Source organism: Larus michahellis, chromosome 6, assembly GCF_964199755.1.
Source record: "Larus michahellis chromosome 6, bLarMic1.1, whole genome shotgun sequence".
Taxonomy (NCBI): Eukaryota; Metazoa; Chordata; class Aves; order Charadriiformes; family Laridae; genus Larus; species Larus michahellis.
Window position 1 is genome coordinate 34250680 of NC_133901.1, and position 19128 is coordinate 34269807.

At 40.2% G+C, this 19128-nt stretch overlaps 1 protein-coding gene across 22 annotated transcripts in view; it reads right to left on the reverse strand.

Moving 5' to 3' along the window:
- The window catches only part of PCDH15 (protocadherin related 15), a 799343-nt gene that overhangs the window by 209448 nt on the left and 570767 nt on the right, over positions 1-19128 (reverse strand). For all 22 annotated transcript variants that reach the window (XM_074589898.1, XM_074589897.1, XM_074589896.1 and 19 more), the window contains 2 exons: positions 12058-12166; positions 5290-5402 (listed from right to left, as the gene is read on the reverse strand). In XM_074589898.1, coding sequence (XP_074445999.1) covers positions 5290-5402; positions 12058-12166 — 222 coding nt within the window. The remainder of the gene's footprint in view (positions 1-5289; positions 5403-12057; positions 12167-19128) is intronic.

Genomic DNA, 19128 nt, shown 5'->3' on the forward strand with positions numbered 1-19128 from the left:
AATGTTATTTGAAGCTGAGAAACTTATCCCCCCTGTCCCCTCCTTTCTTTTAATCTAGTGGGAGTTTTTATTGAGATGTCCAGTTTACATTAATCTTTCCCAATTTCCCAATGGCACAAATACAATCCAACACAACGGCCAGTCGTTTAAGAACCATACAGGCTGTATGAAAACCTACTCTAAAACTTCATTATAAGTTTAATTTCCCCAGTAAACAGGTGTCCACATGAGATTAACAAAACATTCCTCTGTTTCTCTACCTCATGTTCTAATACTCCAAGTATTTTTAGTCTTTAATACAAGTATCCCCATGCCATTAAAAATGGAAAATCAATTCTTGCAAAAGAAATAAAATTCCTACCCTGATTTTGAATCTGACATGCATGCATTTTCTTTACACTGGAGAAAATTTGGGGTATTGCTTGTTCTAGGTAAAAACCATAAGACTAGTGAGATGCAACCATAATGTGAAAAGGTATGCCTATATTTCATCAGCCTCAAAGTATTTCAAATCTTTTTTTTTCTATTGCAACTCCTACAGGTTTTATAGCAATCCTGAATGAACAAAATTCTTGCTTCTTCCTTACTTGCTGGATACCAACCCATGGCAATATTGATGTGCTGGAGAACCAGAGCTGACTTCTGGCATATATTATCAGCTTTTTGTGCAACAGTTGTTCAGAAAACACTTTCCCTACCTCCTTTATTCTGTATTACTATTCATATTTTTAGTAGGACCATCTTGGGTCTTAACAGAGTTGACAAAATTTATGTTATCATATTAAATAACAGGACTATTTGTTAATTTAGAGGAGGATCCCTTTTAGTTTTGCAAGACAGTGAAATAATCTAAGAAGTCACGATGTTTTTAATTATTTTATAAAGCAAAAACTAGTGACAGTTTCTCCCCCAAACCTCCACGCATGCATTCTTTGAGCCAGACTGACAGCCCTTGTGGTAGTGTAACTCCTTAGCATCAGCCTGCTCCAAAAGCCACATCAGTCCTTCTGAATTAAATTACTACTCAGCATGAGGGATTTTATCAAAATCTGGTCTCTTACAGGTGTGGTAAATTCCTCCGCACTGTAACACTTCCATTCATTAGTATTTCATTGACTGTGTAAGCACACCAGCCTTCAGAAGCCCATCCACTTTGCAAATTGATTTTAATAGAACCGTCAGGTTAGATTTTGTCTGATTGATAAATAACCAACGTTCAAATTGGAAAGGACCAAAGTGCATCAATTTGATTAATTCTTCTATTTGTTTCACAATACACCCGCTTTCAAAAAAATCTACAAACTCACTGACACTTTTTAGACCTAGTAACAAGAACGTAGTCTCACGTCTACAGTGCAATGGTCATGGTTTTTCCAGAAAGGTGATCAAAGCTGGTGCCATTTTCTTCAAGCAGCTATATCCCCTTCTACAAGTGAAGAGGTATCAGAGGTGAAGTTAACTCTACTGAGGACTAATTACATGCCTTCCTGTTACAATCATTGTCCTCTAGGAGAAAGATAGCTACCGTAGTGACAATGCTGAAGAAATGGAGTCTTAATAGGTTTATTATTTTATCGAGAATCTCAGATGTTTCAGCAAAGCTGCAGATCAAAGATGTAATTATTTTTTAGCCTTTGAGGTTGCTGAAAGCGTGCTCCCTCTCACTGTAGCTTTGGTTTGATTTCTCCAGCAACTACCCTCTGTAAAGCAGGTCCGTCTGCTCCACAGGAGATGGTTCTCTCTCCAAACTGTCTGCTCTCCAAAGAGACAGGCAAGTCCCTGCTTTTACGGACAGAAATCTTCAAGCGACACACATATGTATTTATAAATAAAACTTACTCCAAAAGCAGGAACTGATTTCAAAAAAGGAATTAGTATTATGGGGTGTGGTTTTGCATCAAATATCAAATCATCATCAAATATGTTCTGGAGATAGCAGGGAGGCTGAAAACCGGCATTTCTTATTAAGAAGTTTAGCTTTTTCTGTTGTCTACCTATTTGAGAATTCAGCATTTATCAGCAATGCAGTTTTTATACCACAGATGAGCGCACCAATTTCTTCTCCGCCTTACTTCACGCGTTCTAAATATTCATGTATTGACTTAACCAACTTTTCTATTTCAGCTTTTTCCATAGTATTTTGGCAGAAAAAAAAAAATTATCTCCTGATATCAGAGGGAATATGTTAAAGATTAAACTTAGTGAGTCCTGCAAATATAGCATATTTTCTGTTTAAAGGGACACGTCACACATTGCTCCCTTCCAGATAAAACAGAATCAGATTCAACAACTTCAGCACTGCAAGACATGCAAACTTGAGAACATACAACACAAGAATCTGAAGACTTGATTCAGTACAAGCCTGAGACATTATACCAGTTCAAAAGGTCCCTGAACAACACAGCATTAAAACTTTTATTATTCTAGCAGGTGGCATATTATCATTCTTACAGACTGATAATTTTCCTTATTATCCCCTTGACTGCACATATAACACAGCAATATGAACCTAATAATGCCTAGAAACATTTCCATTAACAACAGAGCTTGCTATTTAGGCACACAGAATGTGGTACCAGACCAGTGTAATTGATTTTTTTAATTGATATATTATGCTACTGTATATGGTTGCTGAATTTTGACAGCAACAACAACAAAACCAAACAAAGTGCTACAGGGCTTTATCCCGTAACTTCTTCGTATATTTATTTAGATATTAACCCACCTAAGTTTCTTCATCTGCCCGAGTGACAGCAGAACTCCACAACAGGACGTAAACTCAAAGCCAGATTATTATAAAAGAATCCAATCACAAATTATTTCACTCTAAGCGTATATGGCTTTGTACTTTGATGCACACACAAGCATTTAAAAAGGTGCTGAGCTATTAAAAATTCCTATACGCTGCGATTTTATTTCATCTTCTGTCATACTATACTCACAGTTAAATTCATCAGAAGATACAGAAAGGACCTATATATTAATAAACTTATTACCATAGAATGGTTTGGTTTGGAATTGGTTTTGGTTTGGACCTTAAAGATCACCTAGCTCCAACCTCCCTGCCCTGGGCAGGGACACCTCCCACTAGACCAGGCTGCTCCAAGCCCCGTCCTACGTGGCCTTGAACACCTCCAGGGATGGGGCAGCCACAGCTTCTCTGGGCAACCTGGGCCAGGGGCTCACCACCCTCACAGCAAAGAATTTCCTCCAAATACCCAATTTAAATCTCCCCTCTTCTGGTTTGAAACCGTTTCCCCTCCTCCTATCATTACACTCCCTGATCGAGAGTCCCTCCCCATCTTTCCTGTAGGCCCCCTTTAGGTACTGGAAGGCTGCTGTAAGGTCTCCCTGGAGCCTTCTCTTCTCCAGGCTGAACAACCCCTTCCCAGAGAAACTGCTGTCCTCTCTGAGGTGCACAAAGGGAGCCTGCAAACCTGCCCCTAACTCTCCTGTGCATAATTAATGCTCAGAGTTAGTATAAAAAAAAGAAGAATTCCTACAAGTTACACAGGTACTAGCCACAGTCAACTTTTGCATTGCCATGCACAGGCACAGACACAGTTGAGGACCCAGGCCGCTCTGTCACACCGTATTTGTATATGTTCCTTCATCCCTCCTTATTTCAAGGGCAAAAGTATGTATTGTTGCTCCGCTCACTCCCAAATGACTGAAAGACTGAGTTTTGCTTCTGCTCAGAATGAAAAAAAAAAAAAGGACAAAATCCTACTCAAGATTTTCCCTGAGGAGTAGTAAACATTTAGGTCTGACTGTGCGACAGATCAAAAGCACTGAGGCTGCGAGCCAGCAAAACTATGGCACATGATTCCGAAAAGGTTCACAGACCAGTAGAGAAGAAGGAGCTCCTCTTGCCAAGGGGACTGCCTGCTGCCAGTGCCACCATTAACACCCCCCAAAAAAATCTGGAGGGGGAGGAGAGGCAAATAAACAATTGTTACCATACAAGAGCAACCCTTGTATTTAGGAATAGATTAAATACTACTAACATGAACAGCAAGAGCTTTATGACATCCCTGCATTAAAACACACTGCAGTTTGGAAAGCCCACTCTGTTTTACATAAAATACACCAATAAATACATAAGTGATCAGCTACTTTAAAATAGAGTACTGAGATTTCTTTCTTTTTTATTTGTTCCTCTGCTTACCAGTAAGTACAGCAAAACCTATACAATTTTCTGTTCTATTAGACAACAGCTTTAGGGACAATTCCAGACTGTGTCCAAAAGAACCAAATGTAATCCTGCTCTGTTCTCATTAGAGACCGTCTTTAATGAACTGGCTTTTGCAGTCTCTTCACACAAATTTCATCTGCAGCAAATCTTAAGGCTTCGTCAATTTTGCTCAAAGTAAAATTGATACCTTACTACATTATCCCAAGTTTAGCAATTAAATACTGATATCATCACCTCCCATTCTTTTCCTCTTAATCCTTGAATTGGTAAAGCCAGCAACAAACATTGAAAATATTTTATACTTGCAAAACTGGGACTCAGTAACCAGATGAAGGATTTATTTTGAGATTTTCTGTAAAGACACACTCTTCACAACTAACTGATATGTGCTTTGATCACTTGGCTCAGTTAAGAACTGCAGCCTGTTATCGAGTCAGACTATAAAATTAAGGAGAGTGCAGTATGTACAAAAGAGGAAGGAAGTCAACTCCCCTCATCAACGGCAGGAGCCGAAAAGACCAACCCCACTGAAGTGGTTTTTGCCTTTTCCCAGCAATAGGAGATGAATGAGATCAGCACTGGTTATGTTTCAGAAGGTTTCTTTTTATTCAGGAGCAGAGCTGGAGCGAGCTTCCTTTTTTTTTTTTTCCTGAATCATCCCTGAACCAAAAAAAATTGTTACAAGATGTAGAGATGATTTTTTTGTTCTCCTAATATTCAGTGCTCAGACAATTATCTGTGTCTATACGACTCTCTAGCACGGGTTGTGAGCGGGAGGAAACATGAAATATAAACCAAATGCATTCCCAAGACAACTGGGTTTGTAAACAGCAAATGTACAAGTGGTACTTACAGTTTGTTCATACAGTGTCAGTATAAGATGAAATATTATAATTCTACCACATTCATTCTCTTTTGAAAAATACTTCACATCTTTCTTCACCATGACTGTGCTAACTGATGCCTGACAGGTTAAAAAATAAAAAAGAAAAATGCAGGAAAAACAAGCAATCCCACCCCACATTTTCTCCAGAGCTTTTTGTTACTAAGCAGTTTTCAAAAGCATATGGAAATAAGAATTCAGTCAAAATTACCTTAATAACCAAGTCAAACTTCTGGTGTAAATCCCTGTTTATTGGCTTGAGGAGCGTGAGTACAGCTGTTGTGAGATTCATGTGGAAATACTGTGGATAATCCTCAGGAGTACCTGTAAAAAAAGACATTGAAGTTTGAACAAACACTGTTTCTGAAAGGTCTAGTTAAACAATATATTTATTTTACTCATTAGTCATCAAAGGAACATAAACTAATCCTCCTATTATAAGGATAAAATAATGCATCATGTGTACATGGAGCTTAATGATGCTACTAACATTATGCCTTTAATATTATCATTATTTCCTTATTCTCCTGAACCATGAAGATTCTTCTGAACTGAGAATATCCCTAAGTACTTAATAACAACAGGAGTACAAATACACCTGCAGCTGGTGGAAATTCTGCTTCTCAGTTTTCAGGAGACGTGTAAAAAATCTACGCAGATAAAAGGACATATGGAGAAATGAGCTTTCACTGCAAATCATCTTCCATTTCTATCTACCACAATTCTGAAACTCAACTCGCTGAACGTACACCACTGAGATTTTCTCTCTTCCCCTTTGAAGTACGTTTTCCCTGAGGTATCACTGGACATATGCTGACATTAGCCATGAAGCAAAGAACACTATGAACCGTTTTTTAGTGCACCTATTTACACAAAGAAAGTACACAATGAGGTGATGTGACAAAGATGTTACCACTAAGTTCATGATAGCCACGTTATTGCTCACAGATGATGCTTTCACATTTGCAATTTAAAATGCACATTTTAAATATCTTCGTTCTTGTAGCCCTCTGTTGCATCTATGGGCAAGCTCTTCAATGCATTATTAATAACATATACATAAGTAATAACAACAGATATGTTACTTTAGAAATCCTAAGAAAAGAAGTTTCTCATCAGGGAGGAAGCACCAGATGAAACCTCATCTGTGTCTAACAGCTTCCATTTATTATCAGCAGTAAATAGCGTCTCTATGGCTGTAAGTTTCCAGGATCCTCTCCAACCCAGTTAACACAGAAGCAGTCAGAGCCTGAACAGATTTGTGAACCCATGGAGATCCAGCAAGGACTAACGCAAAGGATGGAGACAGCTGTGACCTTGCTGTGCCTGGCCCCTAGGCTGGCCAGGGAGGCAACTGCAGCCCAAATACGTTCCCATGGTACGGTGCTCAAGCCAAAAGGCTCCAGCAGCATAGCCTGACACAGGAGGAGGTAAGAATTATGCTACAGTGATTTTGGGATGCATGACTCTCAAAGAAAGTATAGAAAAAAGTAGCAATAGTGGAATATTAATTGCCAGGGTAGGATGAAGCAATACGCACATGGGATTCTAATCAGCAACAGTCTGTTGCCTGTCAGGGAATAGAGGCTATACCACTTTTCCTAAAAGACAAAGGGATGTTCTCTCCTAATTTGTGTGGCAGAAAACTGTGTCTGCCTACTCTAGTCTCTGTGTCTCATCCCAGTTTGTTTCAGTTTAACTGTCTGACTTCCCCTGAGCCAGCCCGACTCCGAGCTGGGGAGATGCGAGAGCACAGATCTGAACAGAGCAGGGCTCAGAAAGCCAAAGTGTTTAGAAACAGCATGAACTCTGGCATCTCACAGCTTATCGGTATTACTTGAAGTATCCGAAGAAACCAAAATACAGATTACAAGTCTAAGATCTCGAGTCATTTTAGGTCTAGGAATAGTCCTGTTTAGTAGCTGAGAGTCAGAAAGCACTCCTGGATGATGGTATAAACGCCCCAATAAGTTCTCTGAGCTCATGAGTTATGATATTTTAAAGCAGCCATGACAGCAGGACAAATATTGCCAGGACAATATAGTACAACAGGGCACAAGATTCAACACAAAAAAAGACCACTTTTCTGATAAATGATGCTATTATTTGTTCACCTTTCAAGTGGAATGATTAGAAACTGCTTTTAGGAAGTCAGTAGCTATCCCAGGAGATAGATTACGGTCTAAACTCACGTGCAATACTTTAATTTGCAACTCATCATATGACAGCCATTTGTTATACTGTGTGTATATTGGGCATATATATATATTTGGCGTATATATATATGCCCACTGTACATGTTCTGCAAGAATCTCTGTATACATGTATGCCATACACCCAGAGAGTAGTAATAGGAAGAACCGCTATCAATTATTTTTCCTATTATACCACCAACATAAATGCAGAGTTTCTAGCTCCAAGTCCTCCCTCCCCTTTCCCCCCTTTTAATTTCAACTCCTAATTAACCGATTTAATTTTTTAAGAGCACTAGGCATCCAGCAGGAGCTCCAAGCTTTTGGCAGATAACAGACTGCTGTAGTCTTAGGAGGCTGCAATCACAAGGGCTGATGCTGAAGCTAAGAAAACTCAAGAAATGAAGGACTAAATGCAAAAGGAAAACCAAGATGTTCCCTGAAGGAGAACAAATACAAAGGGGAGGATGGAGACAGCTGTAAGAGGCACAAAGTGATATACAGCAGGGAAGATGAAGCTCATACTGTGTAAAGATGCCATGAAAGAATCCACAGGGAAAAAACAACAACCAAAAACCACAAAACCAAACAGGTAAAGGAGGAAAAGACAGCAAAGAAGAAGATCAGGAAAGTAAAGATTAGAATACAACAGAGCTGGATTGCCTGACTCCTAACTGATGATGCCTGCTCCGTTGCTGCCTACCAGATGAACAGCCCGAACTCCAGGATACCTTAAATTCTGGAAGTGAAGTTTTCCAGGAACAGAGATATCTGCTTCTGCATACACAAAAATGTTTCTATTTTGACAGAGCAGATCAACACTCAGTCCACACTGTTGCCTGATCTGCCTCTAGAAAGGAGGAATTTCCTACTGCAGCTATAACTACGTGTCTTCCAAATGCATTGTCTGCATGTTAAAGATGAGCACTACTGGCCAGAGAACTGTTCACACCACCCCTACGCTTCCAATCTCTCATGAGTCCAACCTGCAAGGAGACATAATCCAGGAAAAGCAGAGAGGCCTAAAGCTCTATGGGTGAGCTCTGAGTCTCCTGCTTCCAGAAATTCATCTGATCTGCATGTTTGGAGGGATCTAGGGTATCAAAAGGTGGTAGGCAAGCACGCACCAGTGGGTCCGTAAGCACTCTTGAGAAAGGAAGACAGCATATGAAGGGTGGCAGGTTGTTTCTCTTCTGAATTTCAACAAGTGGAGATGAGGTTGCACCATCCACACCAAAAATGAGCACCGAGTGCTCAACAGACGTCTGGTTACACTCTTTTGCCCCAGGCAACAGAAGCAGCGAGCTGACAGCCCAGGAGGGAACATGATCTCTTCTACCTTGATGACCTTACAGCAGAGTGGAATGCCCACAAGGTGAAGAGCAGTCTTGGGTTTGCTTTAGTCGGAGCCAGAGGAGGGCCTTTTGCGGGGCATGTTGCCTACCAGGCAAATGCATCAGGGAGCTCACAGGACCGGAGAGAAATCCCCGAAAAGGTTGTTGCGTTTTGGTGACTTTTCATTTAAATATCAAACAAATAGAACACTTAATTGTCCAAAACTGGCAGCAGAAATCACAGAGAGTTCCAGGGTCAAAACCAGGAGCTGTTGATTTAAAGGAAAAATTGACTTTTCCTAAGGACCAGCCCCAAAGAAAAGAAAGCCTTAAAATTAGTAATAAAAATAGCTACGGAAAACCTTCGAACAGGGCTGAGCAGCAAGTACAAGAGTAGCAAAGGGCTGTGATGTAGTTAGCACTACGGAAAAAAACAGGGTGAGACTGCAGATGAAAGAAGGTGAGCGGGCTTCTACTCCCTTGTTATTGCACACACATTACATACAAAGGGAAGGGTACAGCTTACACACTTGTGTACGCCAGACACTATATGTGAGTCTACTGCAACAACCCAAATATATTAACATTCCTCAAAATTAAGGATTGGAAAAATTAGTGCATGAAAAAAAATTTCCAAACATCATGTTTCCAAGTGTAAAGATGTTGGGCATTTTATAAGAACTGAAATATTACATATGGCCCCAGTTCAATCCTCTGAACAACTCTACTGCACTTTGGAAGGTAGGTCTTTCATCATGTACTTTACCCAATACTTTAAATAGAAGACAACAATCCCAGTAGTACTATGCAGTAACTAGTTCTTTAATCCTAGGATGACCCTCAAGAATATTTAAGACCTAATATTCTATCATTGTGTCAGTATCAGTCCATAGCTACTTGAACAAGTACATTCAGACGTCTTGATATATCCTTTGAGAGGACTATACTCAGAATGAGAAAGCAAGCAGAAAATAATGGGCTAGTAACACACTTGGGCTATTTCTTCATTTCTCAAGTGCCTTACCCTCAAGTTACTTTTCTCTTCAGCAGTGCTATGCTCAAGTGAATGTGCAACAATTCAGGCATTTATCGTTCCCTAAAGGAGTGAGTCTAACTCCTTGTCAATGAACTGCAGGAGAACCTGTAGTTGGTGGAACTGGAGAGGTTCACTCATACCCTTCTCATGGGAAAGATCACTAGATTTGGCGAAAGCAGCACCGAGGCATTTACCTGAACACTTGAAAGGCTAGTTAGCTTGAAAGCATGACAGGTAGCGATCTTTATGGGCACTTAGGGATGAAGTTTGTAAGCCACATCAAGTAGAAGTGAGTTATTGCTGCAGTGATGCCAGGCTTTGTTAAAAGAAGCGGATCTTTACAGTAGATCCTAAAGTCATCGAGAAAGATGCACAGATTTCACACATAAAACCCATAGTGCCCAAAGCATATGCCAGGACTTGACTTGTACAGGTGTGCAGTGGGAGGAAGAAAGCTGGGTAAAAGAACCACCAAATTAGAACTCAGACAAATCAAATAAAATTCAAAATCATTCTCATATTCAGTAAGTAGCTTATTCTCTCATTCTATGGGCATAGTTCAGACCTTCCAGTGTTTAAAAAAAAGACATATCCGAAGATATAAAGAACTACCTTTAGATCTAAAGCAACAGAAAAATCCATATAACGAGAAATATCTGCAAGGCCTATTTCCTGTGAAACTATTTAATATTTTCTGAGGTAAAGGCTAAAATATAAATAGCACTGCATTATTGGCAAAGATGAAGACAGACTTAAAATCTAAAAAGAAATCCTTTTGAAGACCTTGGGCAGAAAAAAAAAAAGATAACCTTTCCATCGAAAAATTCCCCAAACCCCCAAAACCAAATCAAGTTGCTACAACACAACTTTCTGAATTATTTTTACGAGGTCAGAACAGTCATTTAAACATTGAAAACATCACAGGTTAGTGAAACACAATTTTTAATAAGTTCACTCCTGAAGAACTTTGCAAGTTATGCAAAGAACTTTAAAAAAAATGGATTAAACGTTGCACTAGGACATAACTGTCAACAGCAGAATTGCCAAGTCAATTTTCAAACATAAGACCAGCTAGTATATTTACCCTAAAGTATTTACAAATTTCCTTACAAAACAGCTTTGTGGAAGAGGACTACTTGACAGCAATGCACCTCTTGGTCTGCCAGATTTGAATCCAGTTACAACAGCCTGAAGGAATCTAGCTTGCTCCACAGCTCTCCAAACAAAACCTGATTTCTTTTCCGAGAGGACAATGAGGTCTGTCACGCTGAGGCCGATCTGTCACAGCCACATCCCTTGCCACAGTCCTGGGAGTAGAGCCCTGGAAATGCCTCAAGACCAGTCTGTTGGCACCGAGCAGGTTCAGGCTCCTGCATTTTGCACACAGAGCTCAGGACTTGCACGTTCAGTACACTGGTACCTGCTACAGTAGCAATTCATTTGTACCCTCTTAAAATGGCAGACATATCAAACCTATTATTTTTCCCCTTCCACAATGGAACTATAATATACGTAAGCACTTTTATTTTTTTTAAGTGACGAGCAAAATGTGCAATCTGCTCATTAAAATCTTTACTTCCATTTCTCCATGGGTGAGAAAGCCACGTAGCTGCAGTTTAATGCAGCAAACATGAAAAAAGATGGGATTCCACAAAACGCACAGTTTTCAGTTCCCACACTAGTCACAGGGCACAGAAATTACTACAACATCAGTCTCTGTACCTTGAGAAGAACAGGGCAGGCGCAGGACTGCAACTGCACACCACTGCCTTAGGCCTTTCCATTATCAAATCATACAAGCTAAGCAATTGGAAACAAATGCCAAACACAGGAAAGTAGCAGGAAACAAAAAAACCAACCACAGTAGAATACAAGAAATCCCCCAGCAAAGTGGGTATCTCTGAGCTCTTTCTAGAGCTGCATTCCCCTCTGGCCAGAAAACAGCATAAACTAAACAAACACTAAATTACATGGGAAAACATGCAAGCTCACAGGCAGCAAACTTAAGGGTGGATGCAGTAAGACCCTTTAAGTTGCTCTGTGCCAGAAGGCTTTTGGAAGGAAACCTGCTCTAATTTGCCTTTCTTTAGCATCTTTCATTGCGCCTTTGCACCTGTGAATGAAAAATGCATGGCAGGATAGCTATGAGCAGACATGGAAGCCTTTTTGCTTCCCGTGTTGCTGCATTCACTAAACAAGGCACTTCTGAACCTAATCTGAATAAATAAATAATGCAACCACCCGAAATAAGCTTGTAACTTGCAATTAAACGTAAATCAGTAGAACTATGATTTCAAACATCCCACTAACCACAATATGAATTTTTATTAGGTTTCCACTCTCCCAGTCAATCTTTCTCTGGCTGGTCATAATAAAGCGACTGATTGTGAGTGATAGGAAGAGTAGCAGACACCAACCAACTAGGATGGAATAGAGGATGCCCGGTCGATCAGAAGGAGGCTGGATGTTTCGATCCTGATCTATGGCTTGTATGGGTGGAGTGACACTGATGGGATTCACGTGTGCCTGAAATGAAAAATCAGACAGATTTGAAACAGAAAAATTAGAAAGCCAGCAGGCAGATCTTTAGGTTTAACACAAAAACATCCCACTGAAAAGGATATTTGCTGAAATTGCAGGAGAAAAAACCACCTTATTTAAGAATAGTTACAGCACAGGTCCCTTCTGAAATCGAAATTAAGTAGGCAACATATATATTTCTACAGCAATCTCCTTTCTCTTAGATACATTTTATACTATAATAGTATCTTCAAGGAAAGGAAGCTCGCAAATGTTCAAGCAAATACTTGACTATGCTTCTATAAATAGTGCCTTGAATCAGACATTTCACACCATCATAGCAGTGAAATACAGCAAACGCTTTAAAAAGGGAAATAAAAACAAATTGAATCTGAGAATCATTAGGAGCTAGAGTGGCTGTGATACACGAATACAGACTGCAAAAGAAATTCAAGCCACAGTACAGACATTTCAAGGATAGGTACACGTTTGAAGAGTTTGGATAGACATTGCAGTAATTCAACTATTATTCAGAAGTGGAGTATCTCGCATGCCAAACATGGGAACAGAAATCCTGAAAAAGCATTGCAGGCTCTCACCTGACTGCTGCTTTGAATATTTTCTAAAGTTTTCCGATGTGGTAACACCAGAGCCGCCATTCCCAACTCTAAAAGAACAGTTTCAGTGACCTTGGCCGCTTAATCAACTAGAAATGCAGCTACTCCGTGAATGTATGTGCAGCAGTCTTTTCCCTCCCCTTGGAACTTTTATTTGTGTGGCCAAAATGTTTAATAACCTCTATGAAAAACCAGACACCTTTTTTCCACATACAACTAAATCCTGGCAGCCTTTGCTTTGGAAAGCTCAAACGGTTCATGTTCTGCAAGAGCAAACTTGAAATTTAGCATAGGAATAGGAAGGAGATAAATCCACGCTTGGCCAAGTTTTGGCACAGCCTTTAGAAATCCCCCTGCTGAGATGTGGAAAAAAAATCTGCAAGAGCTTTAGTGACGCCTGTCAATAAACCTAGAGGGAAAAGAGCCAGGAACAAGACAGGAATGGATGCAATGCAGTTTGCAAGAGCGGAGAGGTTAATAAACCCTTTCTTCTAATTTTGGATACATAGCCACAATAAACACTAACTATTCTGCCCACGGTTTGCCCACCCAGAAGTCATTTCCTACAGGTTACTGAGGTCCGATGGGGCCTTTCCAGGCTCATGAGCCAGGGCTTCCAGCCACACGTGGTTACACAGCTCTCAGCTTTGGGTGCAGAGCATCTGTCTACCAACACGGGACTGGTACCTCCCTACTTCTGCCTCTCTGCTCATGGCTTTTTCCACCGTTCCCAATGAGCAGGCGAGGTCCTTTGTCACACGCCTGTTTCCAATTTTGACTGCTTAAAAAATTAAACTCTCAAAAGTGTAATGAGGAAGACGAGCTCAAAATAGGCATAAAGAAAGAGAGAAGAAGATATATTTGACATATGTTTGAATTTTTAAAATGATTTAGGACTGCATAAAAGTTACATGCTGAGAGATAAGATTAAAACTGTCCAAGACTAAAATGCTATTTTTAAACTTAGACATCAATTGAAGCACTCTCAGACAAATCTGCATCATAGTTAAAAACATACCCACAACAAAAAAGTCTCACTTGCTAAGAGTGCCTAGGTTTTAAATTCACCGTTACGATATTGCAGGCCAAGCTGAAACCTCCAAGTCTATGCTAGAGCAACAGCAATGGATCTAACCTTGTCAATAACGAGCTGTCAGCTGTACCCGGCCGCCAAAACTACACTAAAATAATAATTGTTGGATATATAACTCGGATCGCAAGGACATGTGCTTTACTTTCCAATTCAAGGATAAGCTCGAGAGCGTTTAGAAAAAAGCCTTTAGAAAAACTGCATTTGAAATTAAACAGGTTCTACTTGAACAATAAATATTTTATTCCACACTGCCACCACTACACTGACTCCTCAGAACCAAAGCAATCAATTGAACAGAAGCAAGGGGTATAAGAAAATGAAGACACATAAGAAATATAAAAATGAAACGTGAAATCCATTAAATTTTGATTCCATGTAAGTTATTTTTCTACGTAGTGTATGCACCCTGAAACGGGCTGCTCACATACTAGAGGATATCATGCAACACTATCAGTCCACAACCCACTGAAACGTTTAGGGATAATTTAAAGCTGTTTTGAATTAAATAGGCTGATGTGCTTCGAAGCAAAACTAAAGGTGCTTTCATATTGTTTTAAGAATACATAGATAATGCAAATATCTTTTTCCTTTAAACTTAAACTATGAAAACATAATTGCACAAAGAAGCAGCCATTAAGAGAATTTGTAAAAGCACACGTAGGATTGTTTCAGAAGGTGTACGTGTAGTTTTTATGAAAAATAATTATTTTAAAAATTCATAGTCAAAACATGCTTTGATCAATAGTTGCAATAACTATGATCACATAGGGATATTTCTTTCTTTCCCAAGTGCTTTAAAATATAAAAGGCACAAACAGGTGCTCACAACATCCCCTGGGTCCTGGGGACATGGTGCCATTTGGCAGAAAAGCTGTCAGGGCTCCTGGGGCCCGAGGCAGCTCCCCGGAGCCCATCTCGCTGGGACAGGGCCCCGGTCCTGCCCCCAAAACTGTTCTGCGTATCATAGTTTGCAGTTGTTGCTAGAGATGAGCAGATCGTGACGATACAATAGCCGCCGCCATCCTCACCAGAAGGTTCAAAAAAAAAGATGAGGATTTGCTCAGCCCTTTGAGAGGGGGGCCACAGTCATATACACACAGAAGGTGGCTCCTGAATTAAGCAGAGGAGGTAGAGCATCCTCACAGCTCAGCAGAGCAGGCAAATGTTACAAAATGGGGTCTGTGACAGCCACCAGCGTGTATTAGATCCAACACAGAATTACAGAATGGTTTAGGTTGGAATGGACTTTAAAGATCATCTAGTTCCCACCCCCTGCCCCGGGCAGGGACACCTCCCACCAGACCAGGCTGCTCAAAGTGTCATCCAACCTGGCCTTGAAACACCTCCAGGGATGGGGCAGCCACAGCTTCTCTGGGCAACCTGGGCCAGGGGCTCACCACCCTTATACTTGCAGAAGACAAAAAACAACCCTACACTGTAATTCTCAGAATCAAGCGAGCTCTGTGAAAAGATAGAGGCTCATTAAAAGGAAGGGAAAACAGATTTCTGAAAGAGTGAAATGTTTGCAGGGTCCACAACTGTTTAAGGAGACTCACTTGGAGGCAAAGAAGCAGCACGTGGGGTTTTATTGAGACAGGCTTGAGAAAGGGCAAGGCAAGTCGGCACGGCTGCGCAGCGGTACAGGGAAGGTTACTCAGGATAAAAAGATGGCCTTCAAAAACCAGCCCCTTCAAAGTGAAGAACCTAAAAGGGTTCATAAGCTCTGTCAGAAGCAGGTGATTAAAAAACAAACAAACAAGGAGATCCTGTCAGTTCTAGGGTAAAATATGCAGTAATTTATTTACTTTTTCCTCATTAGGGAAAAGATCTCTCACTTATTGGTTTTAGTATTAATAGACTTCCAGGCACCTCAATATAGCCCAAAAAAAAGAACCCAAACCCCAACTTGCAAATATTATCACAAGTACTAATAAATTTAAAAAAATAAATCCTTCTTCAAACAGAACTGTGACAGGAAGCCTGCCGGGGAGTCTGCCAGGCCAAGAGATGATCAAGGCAAAAAGAAGTATTTAAAAAAAGCTCAGAGAGAATAAGGTAGCAGCCCAAAACCTGATTGTTTTTTTTTCCCCTCCTTTTGTGTTCACCATTAAAGGACTCAAATGGATCCCCATGCCAGCACCTTCTCCATGTGGGATGCCCTGCAGGTCCCACAAAAAAACCATAGTATTCTGAAATATTATGGAAAGAACTAGACAGATGAAGAGTAACATGAGGCCAAGAGCAGATGGATTTCTAAAGGAAGGCAAGAGTGAATCATATGAACTTGCTGTGCAATGTGATCTCCTGCTTAAAAGTGTTCTGGTACCCAAGGAACAGCGGGTGGCAAACGGAACACCAAAATTAAAAGGGTCCCAGGGTGACCCAGGGGAATACCATCATGAAGCCTGAGCCTTTTATCAGGAAAAATTAACAGATGAAATTAGACTAGCACTCTGAGCAAACACATAAATAAATTACAATACAGCAGGGAAAGTTTGGGTTTCTGCAAAGGGAAATCCAGCCTCTCAGATTTACTGCAGCTCCCTGCAGGAATCACGGGCACATGGCTACCACAAAACCATTTAATATAGTGCGTGTAGATTTCCAGCCAACTTTGACAAGCTCCCTCACAAAATGCTCTTCTGAAAATTTGGCCTAGACAGAACACAAGCGAAGACCTGTGTATCCCCAAGCAGGTCAAGGGACATGGGGCAGAGGAGGAGTAAGCTTTCCGTTCCCCTCGGCAGAAAAAGGAGAATCCACAGGGATCAGTGCTGGTACTGGAGCTGCTCAGCTCATTCCCGTGTCACCTCAGAAATGCTGTGAAGAACACAGTAAGAAGAACTGCAGATTATTCTAAATTATTGAGAGTAAAGAGCATAAGGGTCACCTGCAAAACACTGCAGTCTTAAGCACTGAAGGCTATATACTTAATGAATTACCTCAAGTTTTTTCACATTTTCCTTTTACATATTCAGTTGTTTTATGAAAAAAACACCAACCAAAACTCTCAAAGAAATCTTCTCAGCTAAGTTTGGGAGGGCAATGAGTCAAAATGATCCTCCTTTTCTATGAAGGCAAACAAGACTTCACTGCTTAGGGGCTATGAGGACAGAGCACTGGGAATCTTTCCCTCAGCTTTTTTCAATAGAAAGTTCTTTTGTTATTCATTACAAAATGATGGTGAATAATAAAATGTTTATTCACAAATATCATAAAATAGTGCCATTCACCTACCCCAGTCACCAAATAATACACACTTCAGAAAGCAGGATCATCAAGTTACTGTCATGGGAAAGATGACTGGAAATTATCTGGTTACTGTTATAAAACCCAAAGGGCTACGAAGAAAAAAAAAACCTAACAGCAAACATTCATTCAAATACTTTGTCTTAATGCATTTAGTGTAGCTGGAAAACACTTATATTAATTTGCTATGCTCTTTTTATGTCTTGCTCTTTGACCTGAGTGGTTAGCCAAAATTTGGCTGCAAATTGTTTCCCTTTAGAAGATAAACCGATAATGGAGGCAGGTCTGTTTTAAACTAATCCTGCTTTTTCAGAAAGGCAAAAGCCACATTTCCCCGGAGAGGAGAGAAACTGAGCTTCCAGACACAGTACTACTGCTTACATCTTTGAACGTACTTCAACCACAAAAACTCTCTTTGCTTTTATTCAGGAACTGACTACCATCACCACATCTGAGACTGTCTCTGATGTTTCCTTCCCTGCCTGCTTTTCTGTTTCAGCATGCACACCTTCCTAACTCAGCCAAACTCTTTCACTTGTTATCTTCACTTCAAATGGTGACATGTGGCTAGAATACAGATGTCTAAGTGGGACAACAACATGGTAATATGATAATAATAAAATAATACTGACTGCCATAAATTTCCCTATTTTTCCTTACCTGAAAAATACATTAAACAATCTAAAGACTCTTTAGCCTGGAGAAGAGAAGGTTGAGGGGGGACCTGATTAATGTTTACAAGTATCTAAAGGGTGGGTTTAAGGAGGATGGAGCCAGGCTCTTTTCAATGGTTCCCAGCGACAGGACAAGGGGCAATGGGCACAAGCTAGAACATAGGAAGTTCCTTTCAAATACACGGAAAAACTTCTTTACAGTGAGGGTGACAGAGCACTGGAACAGGCTGCCCAGGGAGGTTGGAGTCCCCTTCTCTGGCGATTTTCAAGACCCGCCTGGATGCAGCCCTGAGGGATGTGCTCTAGGCAATCCTGCTCTAGCAGGGGAGTTGGACTAGATGATCTCTAGAGGTCCCTTCCAACTCTGAAGATTCCGTGATTCCGTGAAAGCAAAAGATCTTTAAACCAGCACATCATTGACGTTGTCCCAAAACTTGCAAAGTAAGCCGTAAACCTCTGCATGCATTTTTGCAAGTGTTTTAGGCTCCTACTAAGGATTGATGTTTTTTATTTATTTATTAACACAGACCTTAATATATTTAGGACTACAGCTGTATTCAAAAATCCAAACAGGATCCCTAGGCATCTTCGTATAAATGTGTTTTCTAGTATAGACAATAAAAAGGGAATTTACAACTGAGTTGCAGAATACACATTTTGTGCTTTCAAGCGTAATAAAAGAACATAAAAGGGACTTTTTTTTTTTAAGTTAAATATTTTCCAAAGATTTTGTATGTATGTTATTTTATTTTAAACATTTTAAAACGCCCACAGATGCCAGGCTTTCAATAGAAGGATATGTACAAGGTCACATGTTTGAAATGCAATAACTCAATTATTTGATTAAAAACTGAAACTGAGGTTTTTATCTTCTTACACAGACACTTTTGATTGCTTTTCAAATGACTGACACCTGCCTCCTCCTCCTTCCTTAGCTATACCTCCTCCCACCATCCTCCTTCCCTGAGATTTTTCTTGTCCACTTTTTGGGGGTAAAGCATTGCTTCTCAGCACTGCACAAAGTCTTTGGAAGAAATCAGCTTGGACCTTGCATCTCTGGGAAAACACTGGTGATGATTTAAAACCAGCATGTTGCCAAAAAACCCAGAGGGTCTTTTTTGCTAAATAATGGTTAATAAGCAAGAGAAGAGCAACTTCAGGAAATTAAAGTACCTTCCCAAAAGAAATGCCTTCCTTTCTTTATATGTTCACTTAAAGGTCCCTTCCAACCCCACACATTCTATAATTCTATGATTCTACTCCTGATTTTTCAAGCCATGCAGGTCAGAAATACTCTTCTTGAAGTTAATGGAATAAAAACCAGTTAAATCTCTT